Raw genomic sequence first — 23,668 nt, forward strand, 5'->3', positions numbered from 1 at the left:
GGGCCAGCAGCTAGGGACCTGTTGCCATAGTGACGGCAGGCTCTTTCTGCCAACCCCCTTCCCAACTCATTCTAGGGTCCTGGGAGGTCACCTTTCCCATTACCCCACACCAGCTCCTCAGAGAATAGAGAAGGGAAGAAGAAAGGAAGGAGGAATGGGGGTGGCGGAGGGGGAAGGGAGTGAGAGAGGAAACAGAGGAAACAGCCATGCAGAGGGTGTAAGAGAGACGAATTTGCCATAAACCATCCAATAGTTAGCATTTCTGGGGGACGTTACAGTTTGCAAAGTGTCTTCCTGTCCATTACCATCGTGGGCCCTCACATCAGCCCTGTAGGTAGGTAGGGCTATGTGCAGAGGTGTTAATCCCACTTTTGAAGATAACTCTGAGGCTCAGAGGTTAGACTTAATGTCAGATCTCAGGCCTCTGATTTCAGATCCTCTTGTTCTTCCCCCGGCCCCCCTCTGCATATGCTCTGCCCCACTGAGCTACAGAGCAGCTCTGAGTGGAAACTAGGAATAGTAAGTGCAGGAGCTTTTGATGTAACCTGGGAGGCAGCAAAATCCCAGGAGTTGATAAAACCTTTCCAATGCCCAGCTTCAAATCTGTAAAGTGGGGGTGATGTTACCTCTTAGAAGAATAATGAGTAAATGAGTGACTTGGTTTACCTGGCAGATGGTAAGTGATCATGGTTGCCCTCCCCCACACCCATGCACATGTGCACACACCTGTACACACACTCACCTGTGTGTTCTGGATCTGGATGGCTCCCTGGGGGATTGCTTGGGTAACCACCTGACCCTGGGAGGTTACCATGGTAACCGGCTGGTATAAGGCTCCACCTGAGGAGACAACCAGTTTTTGTGTCCCCTGCCATAGGGGCAGGTGGGAGTGAGGGCACTTATATGTAAACACCGTCTGCTCTGGAGATATTCAGACCCTGTGGGCAGGGGTGGGATGGGGGATGGGGTCTAGAGCCTCTGGTGGCATGTGTTGGGGGAAGCGACAATTGCCTTGCTTGGTCTCTGAGGGGCTCATGAGACTTTGACCCAAATCTGTTCCAAACCATCACAAGCAGGTCTTGGTGCTAATCATCTATAAACTCATAGAACACTTTAGTCAAGAAACTCATCAGGGAGTCCCGCCCTCCTGTTGCCTAGGACATTTGTGCAGTGCCCTGTCCCCCACCCCTGGAATCCCCTCAGGGCCACCCTCTCTCTTCCCAGGGGTGTCCCCACAATCCCCTGCACTGACCTGACACCACTTGTGAGTTGACGGTTGTCATGGCGATATTGCTCTGCTGGAGCGCTGAGGCTGGGACCACAATCCCCTGGGGGTTATTGGAGACTCCAGACATGGAATTGGGGGAATTCTGCAGGAGGTCCTGGCAGTAAGGGAGGTGTGGTTTGTGACAGTGTCACTAAATGCTCAGATGTCACAGCCCCAGTTCCTCCTCTCCCCTTCCCACTTCCTGCCTTCTCTATTTCCTTCTTCCTGCTCCTCCCCAGACCCATAGTTGAAAGGCAATTCTCATGGTTTCCTAAAAAGAGTGTATAAGAAGCCTCAATATTAAAAACCAACCAACCAACCAACCAACCACAGCCATTCCATGTCCCTGCAAACCTGAGACATAAATTACCCCAGGAACCAGTGGTCTCCACCTTGGCCTCACGTTGGAATTTCCACTATTGGTGCCTGGGTTCCAACTCCAGAGATTCTAGTTTAGTTGGTCAGGGGTGTGGCCAGAGCTTTGGGATTTGAAAAGTTCCCAGGTGATTCTAATGTGCATCCTGGGCTGAACACTTGGCTTTAGCTCCCAGAACCTCGTTGTCTTTCACACTCAGTCATCTCCATATGCCCCACCCCCCGGGCCTCACTTCCGGTATCTGAATCACAGCACTTACTACACCAAGCTCCACACACATAACGTTTTTTCTTTGTGTCCTTAGCACCTAGCTCAGTGCCTGGCACCTAGTGGCTACTAAAATATTTGTTAAATAATACTAAGAAAACAGCAACCCTAGCCTCTTCAGATACCATCTTCTAAGGGCATCGCATATGAGCCTCAATCTTCAGCACATTTCATCTATTCCTTCCTCTTCCTCAGGTCCCAAACACAGACTTCCACTGCAAACAGGGTCCGTTTGCCCCACATTGTCAACCTGCCAGCTCCATTTTCCCAGTGGACAATCCTTAGTTAGTTTCTGCAGTAGCCAAAGCAGCTAAAAAGACCGTGTTTGTTTGTTTGTTTTCTGGCTCCCTGTTCATCTCCACATCGCTGTTTATCAGCTGGCGAAGGAAGTGCTCAGACTTGGTGCTGAGGGACTGTGGCATGAGGGGAAGGACGCATGGCCGCAGGCCGGCAGGAAGGGGAGTCCTCCCTGCTTGGTGGCTGGGGACTCTGGGGGTTTGTGAGGAAGCAACTGGGTGTGTGAGAGGTCGGGGTCTCTGGGCTTTATTTGGAGAAAGTGAGACAGGCAGCGAATGTGGTGTGGTGCAAGGAGCCGTAGGAGACCTGCCTGGGTCTTTCAGCTCCTCTGACCATCGTTCCTCTTTTGAAAACAGGGCTTGAACAAGATGTCCAATGGCCACCGGGGGCTGACATTCCCATGCTCAATGCCTGGACTCCTAAGGCATGAGCTGTCAGGATTTAAACAGATGAACTGTCAAGAAAAAAGACCAAATAGGGGGGAAAAGAAGATCCCAATTTCCCGGCTCTTATGTTAGGATGGGCAGAAGGTTGGGCCGTCAGCCTCCAGGGAAGGTCTAGAGTGTGGAGTGGGGAGAAACATGTGTTTGAACGAACCCTTGGGCCCAATGACTCCCTACCTGCAGCAACAGACACAGAAAGAGTATCAAAGGCCCAGGGGACAGCCATGGTGAGTCACCTCCCAGACCCTGGCACCAGGAAATTGCAGAGCCTCTCAAGAAGTGCTTGACCCACTAAACTCCCCTTGGCATCTCCAGCACTACCGTTTTTACCCTGCATGATGGTCCCTTGTCCCAGAGCTAGAGGAGCAGCACCCAGAGAACTGAGGCCGCTCTTCATCCTCCATCGGCCTGTACTGGGTGAGACCTGTCCATCGGAGGTCTCGCTTCTATTCTTGGCTCACCTCTGCTGCTGTGACCCTGGAGAAGGGGAAGGCAGCTCTTGCCCTGCCTTCTCCTTTCTGGGACCCTGTGAGCACTTCTCAGCCAGTGAGGCTTATTCTTTGAGCAGAACTCTTGGCCTTTTTGCTCATGCAGTTCAAGCCTAACCCCAAGTCTGACCTGCAGAAGCCTAGGAACTGGAAGGATCCCTAAAAGCCACATTATCCAACTTCCTGATATACAAATAAGGAGCTGAGGCATAAACACCTAAGTGTCTTGTCCAAGACCCTCAGTGGGTTAGCAGCACCAGGATTACTCAGCCTTCCTTCATCCATAACTACTGAACACCCACCTGTGCCAAGCATTGGGCAGCAAGGTACTCCTCAAATCAAAGGGGTTAAATAAGTAGTTATTGAAGGCAAGGTGAACAGAAAGCCCAAACCCAGAAGTATGGAGGCAGCGTGGACATCAGCGCAAAGATGATGGATCTGGGAACCAGCAAGTTGTGGCACTTCTGTGGGTTTCAGTCTCCTCATTTATAGAACATGTCTACCCAGTGCTGACGTTCAGGATCCCTGAAAGCCTGAGTTTTCACCTATGCATCTGCTTCAAGGTTGAATTGCTCTCATCCAACATTCCAGCCAGCCGTTCACACAGGATGTGAACAGTACTGATGTTATTTGAAGCTGAAGCAAACTTGGAAGGTAAATTTAATAGAGGAGGAGAGGGTCCCTCCATGCATGCACCCTGAAACTCATGGCAATGACTTTTCAATGGTCTCTTTGTTTGGACTCATCCATGCTAGGGGGCTCCTTATTGGGTAAGGATATTGGGGGATTTCAAACATAAAAAGTTGTTCCAGATTTTCTTCCTCCCCTCTCCCCCACCAAAAGTATCCAGCAAGAACAACACAAAGTCAGTAAAATAAAATATAAGAGGTATGCCTTGGGATTCTACCAATACACATTTTACTAGCCAGAAGCAGAAGGGTGAACCATTACCATCACTGAACATTTTATCTACTTATTCAAACTCTGGCTGTTTCTCAGCCTTGCGGCTTGGCTCGCCTCCATACCAGCTTACCTGGCTTGGGAAACCCAGGACAATGTCTGCCTTCTTTTTCCTATTCTTTCCTCCTACTCTGGGTCTCTGCTGGGAGGTGCAGAGAGGCGGCCAAGTTCTTTAAGCAAAGGAATGGAATAGAGAACTTCAGGGGTAGAGACCAAGGGCAGTGCCAGGCTGGCCACAGCTTAGCTGGGCAGAAAAAGGAAGCAAAATCTTGGCCTCCTTGAGGTGTGGGGAGATGATATTCACCCCTTACATTTGTAAATATGAGCTGATTCACAAACCCACCTGAGCATGGCGGTGTTTTGAAAGACACAGATTTTCAAGGTCATTGAATCAGACTCTTAGCAATTTGTATTTTTACAAATTTCCCTCAGATGGTCCCAAAGATCAGATGGGCCTGAAAGCTACCTATTTATCATACACACTGAATATTAGAGATCATTCTTTCACTACATTATTTCATTTTAATCTCACCACTATCTATGGGGTCAGCAGGAGGGAGCTTATTCTATTTGCCTGAAGAGGAATTGAGGTGCAGAGAATGCAAGTGACTTTCTATAGTTAAGTAAGTAGTTGTGCCCGGTACTCAGGTCTCTTGGCTCTGAGTGTAGCTCTGATGTTCCCACAGAGAGATGTGCTTTGGGGTCAGACGGCCAGGCTTCCACATGAGCACAGCACAGCACATGTCGGTACACAACAAATTAATTCCCACTTCCTTTGGCTAAAATCACTCAGCTAGGGAATGGCACAGCCAAGATTAAAACCTATCCTAGGGGTCCACTTGGGTTCATAGCAACAGAAGAGATTCATCTGGGGCTGCACACCTAGCTGGGGCGGGGAGGGGGGTCAGTCCTTGCCATGCGTCCCCCTCATTCCTGCTTCCCTGCCTAAGACGTTCTTGGGCCAAAGCTGAGCCCCTGAAGTCCAAGCTGTAGCCCCTGACTAGCTCTGTGACTTGACTTTGCAGCTGTTTCAGGTTGAGCCTCTGTCTCTATGGAGACAGCAGAATCCTGCCTCTCTGGAAACAGTCTACGGTTCTTTCCTGAGGAGGGAGCTATGATGGCAGCTGTGGGAACCCCTTGGGAGAACATCTTGGCTAAGCACAGTATTATTATCTCCTCCACACCTGCCTCTTGGGGTTTATCAGACTCCAAACAGGTGGGTGCTGCTCTGTATAGACCCAAATAGAGCTGTTTCCTCCCAGGCTCCAAGGTGAGGAACACATTTTGTAGAGGTTTAGTGACGTTTTTCAGCATCCAGTCTCATGTGTCTGCTTGAATGGTCCAGAAACCAGGGGCTGAGTGCTAGTTTTCCAGCCCAAGAACCCTTTGTCTTGTTTCACCACAACCATGGCAGTGAAACTGGAAACTGCCAGAAGCCTGGGAATCCTGGGCACCTTCCTGGCGTCTGTGGTGGAGCCAGTTCATCAGACTGGGGAGTGCGTGGCCTCTTACTTTCTAGTAAGGAAATAAGCCAAAAAGCTAAAAACTTGCATAGTTTCCCAGGAGTGACGTCCCATAGGGCACAAACCAAGTAACCCAGGAGTCAGATGGAAGTTGGCTTCTACAGGCCTCCTAGGAAGCTTGCCCTCTTCTGCTCCTCACCTGCTGTCTCCCTGAGACACAGAGAAGTCAAGAGCCTCTCAGGAGGGGTCAGAGCAATAGGGGAGCAGCCTGAACATGGCTGAGAGCTCACACCCCCTGGAATCCACCCGTGGATCAGCTGCGAGGCCCTCACTCCCGGGCCATCAGTCACTTTTGCTGGACCACAGGGGTCACCAGGTGACTTTTACTCCAAATTTCATTTTTGGAACAAAATAAGAGGACTAATTCAAAAGAAAGACCTTACTAAGAAAAAGTGAAAGGCTTTTTGTGATTACCTTTGGAAGCAGGGGGGGTGGAGGAGGGGTGAGTGGGGGTGGGGTAGGGGGGAGGGGGGTGGGGCGATGCACAAAGGAGCCGACAATGACTATGAACTCGGACATTGTGGTCTGCCATCAGCCTAGGAGGTCAGCCTAGGAGGAGCTGTGTCTGACCCCACAGCCGCTGTTAATAGGGAAAGGGCTTATGCTGCCTGGGGGGGACTTAATTTCCACTAAAGGAAGAAATTTCTGGAATAAACTGTGATGGGAGAAAGAAGTAAAAGAGTGAAGGAAAGAACTGGTAGAAAAGTTTTTCTTAAGTTATTTTGAAACGCTGGAATTTCAGCTTACTAGGACGCCTATGAAATGGGAGTGAACTGGATGACTTGGAAACGTCCATTCACCTCAGGATTTTAGGAAAAAACAGTGCCGTTCCCTAAGATTTATTGTATTGTGTGGGTGGGTGGAAGGTAAGTGGGTTGAGGGAGCACCTCTCCCCCACCTCCCTCTCTCTCTCTCTCTCTCTCTCTCTCTCTCTCTCTCTCTCTCTCTCTCTGCCTGATGGGCCCCAGCTGTCTGCCACCCACCCCCCACCAAGCCACTAGGGGTCTCTGCTGATCCACCAGCTCAGATAGGCTCCCCAAACCTCCCCAGGCTTCCCAGGAGGGTGGGTTTGTCTATGGACTTGCCAGGTCCGAGGTGTGGGGAGCTGGTTTTGGGTGCCTCACTTCTGCTGGAAAGCTTGTCCGGATGAACGCTGGCCACGCCCATGGCCCATCGTCTTGACTCTAATGCTTCCCGTGGGCCTTATATAGTGGATGGATGTATATAGCACAATGGTTCTTTCCTATGCATGCGTCTCATTTCCCTAGTTCGGTTGCCGGTTTTGTTTTGCTTTTTGTATATTTGGTTTTTTTGGTTGTGGGTTTTCTGAGGGAAAGAGCAGTCTATCTGACTTCCCCCAAGCTGCTGGGCACAGTGCTGGGCACATGGTAGATGCTCAATAAATATGTGGCCTGCTTGGGCTTTGGCCTGGGGTGAGTATGTGCCTTTGGGGGGGAGGGGAGGTTGCCACTGTCCCCAGCCACCCCGTTCCTGGCAATATCCCTCCATTCTGGCAGAGCCAGCGTCCTGTCTCAGGCCAGGAAAAGCTGGTTCTCAAACTTAGGAAAGCCAATCACATGTAAACAGCTACTGGATCCTGTTCTTGTTCCACTCCTGTTGGGGGCTTTAGTCTCAAGGGAAAGGCCCTCTGGCTGGTGGGGACACATTGCAGCTGCATCTCTTAGGGAACATGCCTGCACAGGAGAGACCTGCTCACGTTTCATTCACCTGGCTGGAAGGGCCTTCTTGGTCCCCAGATCCCCAAGAGAAGGCTGAGGGCTGGGAACTGGCAGGAGGGACAGATTTAATGCTTACGGCAGGTAACTCCTGGAACTCAACTTCCTGTCACTTTGGTATGGGGCTGTCCCCTTGCCATCTCAGTGGGGACCTTGCAGGTACACCACCTTCCCTTATCTCCGCCCCAGCATAAAACTCACTGGTCAGGTCCTCAGGGTCCTTAGCCACTGGGCAGAACTTCTGGGGGCCTGGCTGAAGTGACTGCCTCCCACCCACATAGCCTCCTGCTAATATTAAAATACAAACTCCTTGTACAGGTCAATAGGCAAGTCCACATTCTCCAAGGACGGACAGACTCATCAGCCCCTTGCTTATTTTTTAGGGTGTAGCATCGCTAAAGAGTTATAGCTAGTCAGCCAAGCTCAGAATCTCAGAATTGGGTTCACTTTGTACCTCTCTTCTCCCTGCTTTCAATCCATTAGCAAATCCAAAAGCTTGTTTCCCAGCAATTGGGTTCTTCCTCTCTAGTCTCTAAATTCCTGAGCTACATCTAGGTAGAGTGACCCCTCCTCTCCCAGGACCCAGGACCCCTGGTTCTTCTTCCTGTGTATCACACAAAAAAGTAAAGGAACTTACTATATTAAGTAGAACATCGACTCTGGAGTGACCCATCCCAGACTCTGCTGCTTATTAGGTGTGTGACCTTGACCAGTATCTTAACGTCTTGCAGCTTCCCTTTCCTTGGGTACAAAATGGAGAAACTAATGTGCACCTTGCAGCCTCGCTGTGAGGAGTAAATAAGGTAACACATGTAAAGCACTCAGTACACACAGTGTTTGAGATGGAGGGGGTTCAATAAGTGTTGACGTTCTCCCCTTTCTCTGCCAGGTCTCCTGTGAGCAATGCAAGAGGTAGGTACTCAGTTTGTCCCTATCATATCTCCAACAATGACCCCCTTACCTACGCTCTTTACTACCTTTAACATCTTTGGCAGTTGGCCATCATTATCACTCTCAAAGCGTAGTCTCCCACAACTTTGCCTGCAAGACACTCCACCATCACAGCTGGAGGTCAGAGATCGCGTCATATCCATTTTTATATTCTTGGAGCTGCGCAGGCTCAATAGATGCTCGAATAGATGCACGATGCATGAATGACTGCCCCTTCTCTCCAGGGATTCTGAAAGGCTGTTTCTGTTCCTTAGCTTCTCCCAGACTTCTCTCTACCCTGGGAACACTCACTTTCAGAGCTTCCAGATAGTCTACTAACCACCCACCTTCCATGCCTCCCAAGCCTGCCTGAAATGCCCCTCCTCCAAGCCAGTAATTTTGCAACTTCGCCAATCACAATGGGCAAAACCCTCCTGCTGGCCTGTCTAATCCACATGGAGGTTTGTTCATTCTGTCTCTGAGCAGGAACAGACCCTGGCCATGAGGGTGAGTAGACTAGGCCTGGGCTTTCCCTGGGGGAGGAAGAAGGATGCTGAGTGGTGACTGGTCAACCTCAGGCGACACACGTGGTTTGCTCAATCCAGACGCCCTCCTTCAGCTCCCCTCCCATCTCTTCTGCGGCTCCTTTCCTGCCCTTCCTCTGTGCTCCCTCCACCCTGAGCCTTCAGTGGCTCACATAGTTTATCTCCTCCGCTGTCACTCACAGTGCCTCCCACTGAGACGGGGCATTCCTCCTGCACGATTCACTATGTTCTCAGAGGACCTAGCATGGTGCACACAGTAAGTGCCCCTTCAAATGCTAGGCCACTGAATGAGAACTGTGGCTCAGCTCAATTTGTCCTGGCATAGAGCTGAGGCTTAAATCTCCATGGAGACAGAGGGATGGATTTCAGGTCAAATTAATACTTGCGTGAGGCTGGAGTTAGGTTCTCTCCAGTGGAATGGTTTAGTCTGTGCCATCGAGATAAAGACAGAAGAACCCCGAGTCTGAGTCTAATATGAGCCTCCTTACTGAGGAGCTGCCCCTGCAAGAAGCCTGGGATCTGAGGCATCAGGAAGCCTGGGTGCCATTAGGTGTAGGCAGTACAGGGTGACTTCCCAGGGACGTGGAAAGAACAGGCTGTGGCCCAAGTCCTTGAAACTGTGTTTTAGTTCTCCGGCTTGGTAGAAGCAGTCCCCCCCCCGCCCCAATCCCCATTGCATCCCCAAAGAGAAAACTCATGTACAGAAATGGAAGGCCAAGCAGGGCACATGCCCAGACCCCATAGAGTTGGATGGGGACACAGTACGGCATCTGAGGTGGGGGTGAGGGGGGAACCCATTTGAATAGAAAAACACGTCTCCTACTCTGCAACACAAGGCTGAATGATTAGCACATGGGAAAAAAACCCATGAGCCAGCAGTTTGCAACAAAGCTGGCGGGTGGTTGGAATGTTGATCCCAAGAATCATATTCCAGAGGGGAGACACCCCTCCCCAGGCCAGGCTGGCACTCAGCTGCTATTTTAGGCTGGAGAGATTAAGATCGAGTCATGACGAATGAGCACACACACACGCACGCACCCAACGCTCTTTTCTCTTTCCTCTCCGTACTGGCTCCTGGGCCCTGGTCCCAAGGCCACCTCCTGCACTGAACAGTCTCCTGCAGCTCCGGGTTTGTCCTTCTTGGGAAGGCCCATGCTAGTCACATCAGTGAGACAGTGACAGGAGCCTGGCCTGGACGGGGCAGCCCATGGTGCGTGCTTGTCCCTTCTCCTTTCCGTATACCTCAGACATCCTTCATCTCACGATCACCACCAGTCCTCCTTCCATCTCTTCTGTCTCTGACTTTCTGCACCTCACTTCCCTTCTCCCGGTCTGAGTCTCTTTCCCGTGTTGCCCTTTTCCTCCAATCCTTCAGCCTTTCTCTACCTCCCTCCTGCACGAGATCCTCGGCATGGCTTTCTTTCCTTTTCCCTTTCTTCTATTTCTCCTTCCTCCTCTGGCTTCTCGGTCTCTCTCTCTCTCCATCTTTCTAACCATATTACTTCTTTCGACAGATTGTCACTGGCTGCCTCATGCACAAGGCCCTCTGGTAGCCTTCATCAGGTGTGGGTTATAATAATATATACCATACTGTCTCTACTCAAATAATGTTTGTCTTCTAGGAGAGGAAGTAAAGCTTACACAAGTGACTATAATACAAAGTCACATGTGGTATTTACCATATAAATAGCCCAAAGTGCTCCAGCTGTTAGTTGAGAGAAAGAAAAATCCATTCTGGATGGGGTATCAGAGAGGCTTCCACTGGGAGAGCAGTCCTGTTACTGCCCTTGGGGAAGAGGCTGGATTTGGTCCTTCAGAGATGTGGAGCCCTCACCCAAACAGATGGACATGGAAGAATGGTGACATGGGAGGGCCTTAACTGTCACGGGAAGGCTGTGAACACTCTGGGGGGCAACTACAGTTTTTGATCAAAGGAATGACAAGAACAGAGTGCTAGAAAGATACATCCAGCAACAGAAGCTTCAGAGCCGTGGGTGTGTGTGTGTACGTGTGTGCACAAGTTTGTGATTGTGTGTATGTGCATGCGCGCGCGCGTGTGTGTGTGTGATGTCGGAGGGCTGAGGACAGCCAGAGAGGAGAGGAGATCAGGTTAGGAGGCCCTGGCAGTAGTCTGTGTGTAATTACCTTATTTACTCTCTGAAGCCTGAACTAAGTAGGTGGTGGCAGTCAGAGGAAATGAAAAGACAAGTTTGAGAAATGCCTCGCTGAGTGGTTTTTCCTCTCTTTTCTGGTGTCTTTGTTTTTGCCTGATTGTCTGATTTCTTTCTAAGCGGATCAGAGGCTTTCTGCAGTAGCCACCTCAGGGCCAGCTTCACAGTCAGGCAGAGATCTGATGTGGGTAGTAATGGAAATCAAAGTTCTTTCCTCTTTCCTTGGAGCTCAGAAGCACTGAATGCTGTGATCCCAGGAGGACTGACTTTTACAGGCAGCATCTCTGAGCCCTTGCCCATGTTCACTTCTCTGCCAGCCCGGTGTCTCCAGTGACCCTCTTGGGCAGACGCACTTGTCAGCCTCAGGACCCCAACCCTGAGGGGCCGCTGTGGCTGCTAAGCCTGCTGGCCTTCCCTCTTCCCCTACTACCCTGGTACACTTCCAATGCCAGAGCTGGGGGTAGAGTTGGAAGGCCCAGAAGGGGAAATCCAGTGCCTCTCCGAGGACCTGATTATTTCCAAAGACTGGTGCTAATTTTCTGATATGATCCTCACATCTCTGTGAGGCACTAAACCCTCATTACTTTTCCTGACCGATGCATTCTAATTAGATCAACACTTAAAAAAAATTCACAATAGCCACAGGATGGCTTTCCATCTCATTAACTCCTCACTTATTATTTTCATGAAAATTACTGATAAAAATGTGCATCTCCATTTGGTGAGGCCTCACAGCCTCCTCGGCGCCTATCTTGCATCTCTCCTGTCACCGGGGCTGCGCAGCGTCACCATGGTAACCCACAATAATAGAAACTAATAAATTACAAACGAGATGCTCGTTGAGCAATTATTGTCCTCTTTTATGCAAGTTTCTTGCTAATTTTGATCATAAGGGAAAGTACAATAAGACTCTGAAGGAATGAGTCTATTTCAAGAGAATATTAGCAAGCAGAAGCCTGGGCGGCTGTTTTCAGATCTGTAATAAAGTGATTTGGTGATTTCAAGCAATGGGAAGAGGAAATAAACTTCTTGCCTCATGTCCCATGCTGTACTCACTATCGAGTCTCAGAGAAATCACACTGGGGTGGGTTTGATGCAATACTTGTCAAAATGTACAAGGCATGGCTGGCCTTCTAGAGGTCACCATGTCCCTTGCTCTGCCTCTACCAACCTAGAGAGATAGATTATATGCATTTGTCCTCGAAACTTAGGGATAAAATCAGCACCACTTTTCATAAGCACGCTTCCCAGCACCTCTTGCCAATCATCCTTAGCAGGTTTACCCATATCTCCGAGCCTGACTGTCTCATGAGAAGAGGCTACTCTAAACCACCTGGGGCCCCTCCATGTAGAGGAAGAAAGTGGGGAGCTTATGGAGTACGTAGACACCAGTGAGTTTGAGGGAAAGGTATCACCAGGCAGCTTTCTTATTTTGTAGTTTCTGGGAAAATATTCTGCCTTGGAGAGCAGAGCCCAGTCTCACCCAGAGCACATAGTCCCTGTTTCCATATTTTCCAGTTCCCAGCATGAAGGTGGCAGGTGACTCTCGAGAGAGGGTGACTTGAGGTTACATTTACAGTGGCCCTAACACTCAGGGAGACAGATGTGCCAGGGCAAGGTGAACAGCTAGACAATGATCAGGGCAAAGCAGCCCCATTGGAAGGATGTCTTCATCTATTAAGTGGTCAGGATTCAGGGTAGGACCACTTTCCCCCAGCCCTCCTCAGGAACCCAGGGAGCTCAGCAAGCCTTCTTGAGAAGTCTACGGAGCTGGGATGTCTGGGTCCATTCCCAGCTGTCTGGTCCTGCCTCATCCTTCAGGGAAGCTTTCCATCTCCTTAACTCTTGTGCTCATTTCTTGGGGTATCTTGGGCCAGGAAGCCAGGAATCACTTTGGACCTTGTCTCTCTCAGATCTGGTCATCTTCTAGAAAATACCAATGCCCTGCCGTGGTGGGCTCTGGTCAAAAAGGAACTGTGGTGCCTGATGAATAGAAGGAGGAGTGGATAAGAGGAGGGACCTTTATGGTGAAAGGATTCAGTGAGTCGAATCCACTTCCCTAAGTCACCAGGAGACCTTCAGACATTCCTACAACTGGCTTAGGACATAGGACCCAGCCCTGTGTGTTACCTGTGAGTGAAGGTTTATGGAGGGCTGGTTGGGGGAGTAGGGTCCCCCGAGATCATTCCTGAGCAGGTTATCGCTGTGCATCTTGGTTTTGAGGCAGGTGATGTAACGGTTACAAAAGTCCTTGCAGAGTTCATTGACTTTCTCCAACTCCAGCAGGTGGATTCTCAGGACCTGGATTGCCTTCACCATCTACAGAGAGGGAGGAGAGGTGAGACCAAGTTTTCTATCACATTCCCCTCGCTGTCTTGAACTCCCGCCCCCAATCCCCAAGCACACCAGGAGAGAGGAGCCTATCCTCTGCCCCAGGTATATGCTTTCTCAGCCATGCGATTGAAATTCGCATTATCTATCTGCCATGGTTTGCTGGCCTTCAGCCCACTGTTATCACAGCTGTTCTTGAGGCAGTTGTGGTACTCTGAGAACAGCACTGGCCTTGGAGGTAGAGGGCCATGTCCCAAGCCCTCCCTGACAACTGTGCAGGTTTGTTGAGAGGGTCATGTGAGGGGATGTACAAACTGCAAAATGTAGAACACTGAATAAGCATGAGGTCAGGGACTGTCTATTCTTAAACACCTAGTGCATCCCATGATACAGGTCACCTTGCAGATGCCCCACTGATTCTTGTTAACTGAATCATCCAGCATGACGTAGCTGGGTGCTGGAACACCTAACTGTGGTGGCCCTTTCCATGACCTTTGGGTTGTTGTACATGTGCTTGTTGCCTCTTCAAATGGACATTCATAAACTTCTCATGGCAAGAAGCTATTTCTCCATTGAGGTTTTCCCCTTTATCATTGTTATTATTACAAAGAGAAAGTGTTGTGGGAGGTATGGAAAAGAGAGGATGAAAAAAAACTGCCCTTGATCCAATCACCCTAAAAGAATGATTATTTCTTTTTGTGCGTGTCTTTTCCACATGCATATATTTTAACACAGTTTCAATCACCTTGCGCATACAAGTTTGTTTCCTGTTTCTGCCCTTAGTTTACCAGATGCATTTTTCTAGGTGGTAAAATTGTTCTCTAGTCTCCCTTCTAGACTGTGTGTTTCTAGAAGTCAGGGATGGTATGTAATTTGCTCACCATGTTTGCCTTGGCACCAATGCATGTGGATACCAAGTAAACATTTATTGAGTGGGTGAACATTACTGAGTAAACATTTTTTATTGTTGCAAGTTATTCTGTGTGTGTGCCGTACTTAAACAATTTCTTATTATTGGGCGTTTAGATTATTCCTAATTTTTCATTGTTGTAATGTTACAGTGACTATTTTCCAAGCTTAAAGTTTTTATTCATGTTTCTGCATTATTTCCTTAGGATGAATTCCCAGAAGTGACAGGAAAAAAAGTTATGGACGTACTTTAGGCTCACAATAAGTATCGCCAAATTGCTTTTCAAGAAACGGTTGTTCAAGAGGTGCTGGAACAATCGGACATCCAGAAGCAAGAAAGTGAAATTTGATATAAATCTCACATCTTATATAAAAATTAACACAAGTGGATCAAAGACCTAGATGTAAGGTACCAAACTAGAAAACTTTTAGAAAAAAATACAGAAGAAAATCGTCAGGATCAAGGAGTAGGCAAAGTGGTCTTAAAATTGACACCAAAAGCATGACCCAGAAATGGAAAACTTGATGAACCGGACCTCATCAAAATTTTAAATGTTTGCTCTTCAAAAGACCCTGTGAAGAAGATGAAAGGACAAACAGACTGGGAGAAAATATTTGCAAACCACATATCTGACAAAGAACATACCTAGAATATATAAAGAGCTTTCAAAACTGAAGAGTAAAATAAGCAATCCAATTAGAACATGGGCAAAAGACAACATCAGACATTTCACTAAAGAGAATATACAGATGGCAAATAAGCACATGAAAAGATGTTCAATGTCATTAGCCATCAAGGAAATGCAAATTAAAACCACAATGAGATGTCATTACGCACCTATCAGAATGGTTATAATAAAAAGTGATAACACCAAATGCTGGTGAAGAACTGGACACTGGAAACTCACCAACTGCTTGTGGGTATGTAAAGTGGAACAGCCCCTCTGGAAAGCAGTAAAACAGTTTCTAACTAAATATATGCTTACCATATGACCCCAAAATTGTACTTTTGGGCATTTATCCCAGGGAAATAAAAGCGCATATTTACAGAAAGATCTGTATGTGAATGTTCAAAGCAGGCTTATTTCTAATAGCCAAAAACTGGAAACAACCAAAATATACTTTAGCCGGTGAATGGATAAAGAAATTTTGGTCCATCCATGCCAAGGACGAGTACTCAGGAACAAAAAGGAACCAGTGATTGATACACTCAACAACCTAGGTGGATTTGAAGGGAATTATGCTGAGAAAGAACAATAAGTCTCAAAATGTTATATACTGTGTAATGCCATTTATATAACATTCTTGAAATGACAGAATTATAGCGATAACGAACAAATTAGTGGTTGCCAGGCAGTGGGGTGGGGGAGGGAGGGAAGAACTGCTCTGTATCTTGACTACCATAGTATGCCTATGAATCTACACAGGTGATAAAACTGCACAGAACTAAACACACACCCATGCACGCCCACGCGCACTGGTAAAACTAGTGAAATCTGAATTAAGGTGGGTGGATTGTATCTTGTCGATTTCCTGATTGTGAAATTGTTCTATAGTCATGCAAGAAGGGACGCAGTACTTCTGTGTTTCAGTTCTTATGACGGCATGTAAATCGACAATTACATGAAAATAAAAAGTGAGAAAAAGGGTGGGGGCGTGTTTCCTCTGGAGACCCACGTATGTGGACATAAGCAATATACAGGAGTCCCCGTTTAACCCCGCCCTCCCAGCATTTGGCTAGCATTTCGAGACCCAGGGAAACGAAAATGAGAATCCCTCCCAGAGAATTTTGACTTCTGGTGGGAGTAGAGCAGCGTGGCTGGGAGCAGCGCCAGCCCCCATTCTGTGCTTCATTGGCATTTCAAGGGGGTAGCACCTGAGGCGTTCCTGTGTTGGCATTTGGATTGTCTGATGGGTAGGGACCATACTCAACTAATTAAGGGTGCTTGGAGTACCGAGTTAGATGAAGTGTCACTCAAAGGCAGAAACCAAAAATTTTGTGTCCTCGCGCAGGGCTCAATCACAGGCTCTTCTCCCAAGGGAGTGCTTCCTCCATGGGGCTGAAACTAATGGAGAGTGCGCTGTCCCAGGCGCAGAGGAGAATAGTGACTTTAGTATGGATTAATCGGACCCCCAAATGGAGTTAGGTTCTGAATAAATATTCGCTCTTGTCTAAATTTTCTACTTGACTTTGGCCGTGGAGATCTTGGGTTATGTTTCTCAGAGTAATTAGCACAGTAAAGGTGTTTAATAAATACTCATCGATTGATTGGTAACAATACCAAAAAGATTCTTCTTCTTACTGTGTCAGACCCTGTGGTAGACCTATGGCAGGCCTTGTCTTATTTACTCCACAACCACCTCTGCATGTGGGTACATTACCGTACACACTTTACAGCTGGAGAAAATGAAACCCAGAGACATGATTTTACTGTTTAAAGTCACACAGCTGGTAAGGACAGAAGTAGGATGTGAAGCGAGCTTGCCTGTGTTGCTTTGCCCTCAATACAGGCTCTTGGGATTTATGTAGATAGAGAAAATGGCTGTTTAAAGCACGCATGGTTTACGGAGAAAGTGGCTTGGTGACAGGAATTATGGGGTTCCAGGAAAATCAAATAGCTTTGGGGACATTCAACTTTAGGATTTCCAGAACGCTTTTTGGTAATCTTCCCTCTTTGGGCTGCTCTGGTTTCTCATTTCTCACTCCTGGCCTAGCCCCCAAGAGTCAGACTACCTCACCCATGCAGGTAGCTGTTTCCTCGTGCGTAAAAAGAGAGGGTTGGACCGTCAGGTGCTCTCTGTCTTCGGATTCTCTGAACATCACCAGGACTCCTGCCCTTAACGTGCTGGAAGGGGCCCCAGAAAGTGATCTGGGCCACCTTCCAGGTGAGTGAGTGGAAGGTCCAAACTCCCTCGGACATGTGGCTGCATCTTCTCCTCTGAGGCTCTCCCAGTCAGAACCTTACCGCCTCAGACCACCCCTATGTTCGTTCAATCTGCTGATTGAGTTCTTCCATGAATTTACCAAATTCTCTCTTGCCTTAACGGAAAGTGCTTACTCAGCCTTCTGTAGGGACCAAGAACATCTAGTGATTCCATCAACACAACCCCTCTTCATTTAACATTATCCATTCGACATAAATGTCGTCTCATTATGTGCCGTGCACTGGACAAGCCAACTGACTTGAATAAATCATCCAATTAGTTTTGCCTTCTCTAAACAAAAGAATCCTAGTTCCTTAAACTTTTCTTCTTTTTCCCTGTCTTCCCTCCCTCCCTTCCTTTCTTCTTTCCTTCTTTCTCTGAGCTTTCCTTTAACAGACTATTCTTCATTTTTAACCAGCATTTTATCCACTCACTTATTTTGAAATCTTTTTGTGAAGTAATACACACACATTCACACACCCAGAAAAGTACACATATGTCTTCATTTATTTTTAAAATATAGCCAATACGTATTCATTGATTTTTTTTTTAAAAAAGGAATAAAAATACAAATAAGTAAAACAAAAGAAAAAGAAAAATCGACCCAGATAGCTTTGCTCAGATGAAATATACACATACCGTGCTTAAACCAGACGTGGTGTCCAGCGGCCAAAAGTGGACACACCTTTTGGTCTAATAAAGCACAACTGAAGGATTACTTTTTCATGGGATAATAGACGTGGTTTAAAGATTTAAGAAGGTAGAGTAAATCTTAATGGTATTCCAAGGCAATGAATATGTAAGACCTATTCAATATTACAGAAGAAGATGGGCAATGCCATTAATGTGGGGTGGCTGCCTGGCGGAGAAGAGAGTCTGTGGGGTTTACTGTCAGACAGCCTGGATTTGAGTCCAGACCTACTGTTTACAAACTGGGTGATATTGGGCCAGTGTCATGACTTCTCTGAGCCTCAGTTTCCTCATTTATGAAATGGAGACGTGATCATCCCTAACTCACAAGATTTGATAAGGGCTAAGGGAGATAATAATGTGAAAGTGCTTTATAAACCGCAGGGAACCAAAAGCATAGACATTTTTTTAATGTCTTTTAATCTTTTCTAATATCCTGTTAGATTTTGTATTGCTATTCCATATTCAGCTAGTGCAAGAATAATCCTTCCCAGTTTTTCTTCTATATTTATGTACTGTAAATCACCCTCTGTCCTATGTGTTTGCAATTTGGGGGGGGGGGGTTGCCTCTACATCAGAATAAAACTCTTACTTATTAAACTATTTTTCTAAGTAATCAATGTCATATAAAAAGTTATTCCAAATCTTCTAGAGCCATAACAATTCCATTTAATTTAATATCGTCATCAACTGTGATAAATGTGTCCTTAATTCCTTTCCCCAAGCTTTGCTTCATCTTTCAGCTTTTCTCCCTCCCTTCCCTTTCAAAATAAAGAAACAGTCCTTATTTTCTAACAAGTACCCGTCAAAGAAGCAAAACAAACTGCAACCTTACATTTTCGTCTCCTAACACTAGCCCCGTAGGTCCCAGGAAAGTACATGGGACTGGGGTCATCATTTTCTGTGAAGTCACATGGTGTGACGTCCCGAACTGATTATGTCTTACCTGGATATTCTGGACAAGTGTTCTAACTTTCTGTAAAACTTAGGAGGATGATAATGCCTACCTACATTGTAGAGTTGTGAAATTGAATAAGATAATGTATGCAAATGTCCTGGACGCACAGCAGCTATTTGATAAACGCCAATTCTTTATGTCCATGTGTCCCTCCCTTCACCATGAAGGTTCCTTCTAAAAAGTGGCCTCTCTTGTCGGAAGTGGCCTCTTTACTTGATAGTAATAAATCTTGCTTTTGAAAACAATGATATACAGAGCACTTTACAAGTTGCAAAATGCTTTTCTCTCCATTATCTCATTTGAGTCTCATAACCACGGGACACATCTCTCCTGAGGATGAGATTGAGGCTTGGAGATTGGGAACCCCAGTAAATTGTACGCAGCAGTTAGGGAGGCGCCCTTGCCCTGGAGGGTAGTTTCTTTTCACCCTCTCCTTTTTCTTCTGTGAGTTAGGAAGCTGGAAAGATTCTCTCTCACTTACCTGAAGGAGTTTATAAACACACATTCCTTAATGTGCTCTGATATTTCCTGGGGGTCACCGGGGCAGCCAACACTAAAATCTAATCCGGAATTTTTCCAGACCAGACCAGCACCTCCTGACCAGTTGGAAGTGCAGGATCATTGGAACGAGGAATGGGACATGGAAGGACGGTGAAGACCAGGGACCAAGTACTGCCAGATGATGGGGGGATAGGATGAACATTTTTATGGAAGCCATCATGCGTGACAAGTTAAATCACTATTAAGTCAGTAATGTGGCACTTCTACTCTGAATTTGGAGAAGCAGTGTCGTTCTGAGGAAAGCTGGGCTTTGGGGTTAGACCAACTTGGTGTAAAGCCCAGCTCTGTAACTTATTGGCTTTGGGTTCTTAGGCCTTGAGTTCCTCCTCCGTAAGTGGGGATAGTAATAACTATAAACACACATTCCTTAGTAATAACTATGTAATTCCATAGTAATAACTATGTCATAGGGCCATCGCAAGAACCCAATAGCAGAGCAGGCCTCGAGAACAATGGGTTTGGGAGGCTGAGTCCTGGGTCTTCCACCTACTGGGAGACTCTGGACAGTTTACATAACCTTTGCACTTGACTTTCTGCCTTTGTAAAATGGGACAATAATAGTGACTCCCTCAGAGTTGTACTGTGGATTAAATGAGAGGAGGCTAGAAAAACAAGAAAAAGAAGACCTGGTACATAGAAAGCACTAAGAAAACACGAGCTACAGGGCAGAGTTACTGTGAGGAGTGTGGGTACCGGTGCTTGAGACTCGTATGTGATTCTAGCCTCCGCCAGCAGTGTGATCTTAAGCTAGGGATGTCACCTCGTGTCTCAATGTCCTCGTCTTAAAATGGGAGTAATAGTAACACGTGCCTTGTGGGTTTGAAAAGAGGATTAAATAAGAAAATACATGTAGAGTGTTTAGAAGAGCACCTGGCACCTGATAAGTGCTCTATAAACGTTCATTGTTGCTAGCGTACATTATTCGTATTTCCTTGCCCTTTCTTGGTGTCTGTAGGATTTCTTGCTCCTATCGGGGTGAAGGGAGTTGCACTGGAGGCTGAAGTGAGTGACTCTGAGTGGGGCTGGCCAAGGTCTCTGTGGGCTCAGAGCTCAGGCCTGGCTCCCTCTTCACAGCCTCGGGCTTTTGGCCTTGCCTCCTCAGAGTGGGCCCAGGGGCCTGCAGGGCCCCATTCTGGAGCTGGCTTTGCGGTCAGGCAGCCATAATCTGTCCCTCGAGCCACACCAGAGTCTCATTAAAACGTGCCCCATAAATGTTAAAAAATTTACACATAAAAAAATTCCATGCATGAAACTGAAACCGTAGGTTTTACAGCCTCGGTTTGAAATCTTGCATAATATATAAAACCTCGGCCCTGCACTGGGGGCTTGTAAATCAGATTTTATAAAACAAAAAGCTTTTACCTTTCAAAGGGGTTTGGGGAACTTGCAAATTTTACGAACTTTACCAACTGCCAGTCAGAGGCTCCGGGGCCCAACCTGGGGGTCAGTGGGCCCAGGTAAGAAAGAAGCCTGGTGAGCACCAGGTGGGTGTGGGACTAGGAGTGGATGGTTAACCAGGGGAGTTAACCGGGGGAATTCCAGCTTAGCCACCAGGAGTTGGAGATGGGAGGTAGAGAGGGTCAAAATGTGGAGGTCCAGGGAGAGGTGGTGGAGTTACTCTTTATAAAAGAGGATTTTATTGCCCCCAGGGAGAAGAGAGGAGGGTGATACAGTGGAAGGAGCACCATATTAGGAGCCAGCAGAACTGGTTCTGGTCCTGATGCAGTTTCTCTTCTCTGGACTTTGGTGTCTCCATCTAAGAAATGGACTTGCTTCTGTCTACGGTGTGTTTTCCCCTAACATGCCGTGAGAGCAGCTGGCTAACCGGGAAGGGAAGTTCCTTCAGAAACTACAGTCTGGGAACCTCCCTGATCTTGGGACAGCTCTGGAAGAACTCAGTCCGCCATGCCCATGGGAACTTGTTGGGGAGACTGCTGGGAGTAGGGGGAAGGCATGACATGCAATTTGCTTGGAGGTGGGGGAAGGGAGGGCAGGGGTGAGGGAGACCAGGTGGAGGTGGGAGGATTCGTGTCCAGTGGTGGGCTTCGTGGGGCTGGGGAGAAAGAAGGATCTAAGATTGAGAGCTCAAGGTGGGACAAAATTTGGGGGACCCCAGTGTCCTCCTGACAATCCCATCTGTGAATGTCAATATTCAAGGGCATAGGAAAGCTGCCCTGACACACATATATATATATAAAATAAATCTCTCAATTATCTCAGCTCATTTGCTTGGGGTCTCTCATTTTATGTCCCTGCTCCACTGCGCAGTATATCTGTCCGGATAAAGAGTTACAGTCCGTTGGGCTACGTGTGCAGGGTTGTAAAAAATACAGATGCCAGATTAACTGGCTGTGGCACTCGGCAGCTGATTGAGCTGATAATGACGCGATCTGACCTTTTTCTAATTTCTAATTATGTGCATCTCGGCTATGCCGGCTACATGATTCTTGTTTTAATGATGGCTCCCGTGGTTGGCCTCTTCATCTGCCTCCTCCCGACACAAGACTATAAGAGGGGCAGTGAAGGGCACTGTTTGGCTCCCCAAGTACAGTTTCGGGGGCCGAGCCCCAGTCTGGATGACCAGGAGGCGAGGCTGGGAAGCTGGAATGCCTTGCCTTAGCGACACTGCATTTGAGATTAACCTTCCAGATGACATGCAGTCTTGAAGGCCATTTAGTCCACAAGCCATCTCACTAATGTTTTTATTAGTCACTTGAGATAGGCGCATGAGCTCTACAGATGAGGAAACCGAGCTTCAAAGGAGTGAAGCCATCCAAGTCACACAGCAGGTAAGCAGTGAAGCCAGCCTCAGGCCTTTCAGCTCTAAGTGCTCTGTCAACTGTCCCCATTAAAATAATTGACCCATCAACCAGTTGTGACTGTGGCCAACTCATTTAGGTGAATCAGGTCCACGTGAGTGGATGGGATAGCTATCCAAAGACTGCTCCACCAACTGGACCACTCCCAGCCCCGTCCCCTGAGATAGAAGCTGAGGGAGTGGCAGAAGACTGGGGCCGCTGTGGCAGGTTCTACAATACCCACTTCCCTAGGTCAGGCTTGGTGCTTAACAGACACTTAACCCAGGTTTGTTGGATTGAATCAGGAAATCTGATTCTTTGAGTGAATAGACCCAGAGACACCCAGGTAGTGATGGCCAAGGGAGAGCGTGGAGCCGGACACTTTTTAGCATTTTTTAGGCTATACTAGAATAGGAGGCTGGCCTCGGTGGGTCTTCCATAGGTCACCTGGCAGGTGGTGTGGTCAGGGTGTACGAAGCTTATTTCCCTAGGACTTCTATTTCTAAAGAAGATTTAAATTCTTTCACATTACTCATCTGGTTTTAGGTATTTCCTATCAATTCAGGTCTCAGTTTCTTTTGGTGTCAAGTGAGGGGACAGGGCTCTGACCCCTCAGGTCCATTCTCGCTTCCACAGAAATGGCTGCCTCACCTCTGGCTCCATGGCTGCTGTGAGTGCAGGAGCTGAAGACTGCTTCACAAGTGCAGTGCTGAGATTCTGATCAGTTGAAAAGCAGTGCGGGGCCAGACCAGCCTGCACTTACTGTCTGACCAATTGGGGACCTGCACGGGGGAACTCTCCTAGGGGACCTGAGAAGACAGTGGTCTGGGCTCCTGGGCAATGTGGCTGCTCCATCCAGCCAGGGCAGAGGGAGGGCCAGAGATGAGCAAAGGTGGGTCTGGGGCTCTGGGACACCTGCACTAACACCGCTGACAGTGTTAGTGGCCGAGGCCTGCTCCCTCTCTAAATGCATTTCCAGGCCAGGGCAGGCTCTCCTGATAGATCTTCCGGACTCCATAAATATTACATTCAACTGTCGACAGAAGCAGTGGGTGGATAATTCACAACACAGAATAATACCCAAGTCACTGAAATCTGTTATATGGGTGCACTGTGTGTGGTGTGGTTGCGTGTGTGTGTGTATGCGTGCACACATTTTGTTCCTTCCTTTTTTTGGAGCCACAATTGCTTTTCTAATTCTGTTTCCCTTCTGGGAGCAGGTACTGGCTAACCTCTGGATGCAAGAGGTCAGCACTGTAATCAATCAATTTGTGGAGGAGAGTTTTGCAGACTTTCCAAATCACCATGCATAACCTGGGTGATCCACCCAGAGAAAAATCAAGAATTGTGGCCAATAATTCCAGGACGACCATTTATCATGATGAATGAACACAGCCATTGCTTTCTCTTCCTAGGGCTAGATGTAAATTTCAGATGCCACATAATCGGGTGACTACCAAACTTTGATGATTGCAATTGCCCGGGACACTTTA

General features: G+C 47.6%; 1 protein-coding gene across 6 annotated transcripts in view; it reads right to left on the minus strand.

The window, feature by feature from the left end:
* The window catches only part of PKNOX2 (PBX/knotted 1 homeobox 2), a 257,123-nt gene that overhangs the window by 19,169 nt on the left and 214,286 nt on the right, over positions 1-23,668 (minus strand). For 5 of the 6 annotated variants that reach the window (XM_019710526.2, XM_074321096.1, XM_019710525.2 and 2 more), the window contains 3 exons: positions 13,134-13,322; positions 1,253-1,382; positions 743-840 (listed from right to left, as the gene is read on the minus strand). In XM_019710526.2, coding sequence (XP_019566085.1) covers positions 743-840; positions 1,253-1,382; positions 13,134-13,322 — 417 coding nt within the window. The remainder of the gene's footprint in view (positions 1-742; positions 841-1,252; positions 1,383-13,133; positions 13,323-23,668) is intronic. The other variant, XM_074321097.1, reaches the window with a different exon arrangement.

Source organism: Rhinolophus sinicus, linkage group LG16 (assembly GCF_036562045.2).
Source record: "Rhinolophus sinicus isolate RSC01 linkage group LG16, ASM3656204v1, whole genome shotgun sequence".
NCBI classification, from domain to species: Eukaryota; Metazoa; Chordata; class Mammalia; order Chiroptera; family Rhinolophidae; genus Rhinolophus; species Rhinolophus sinicus.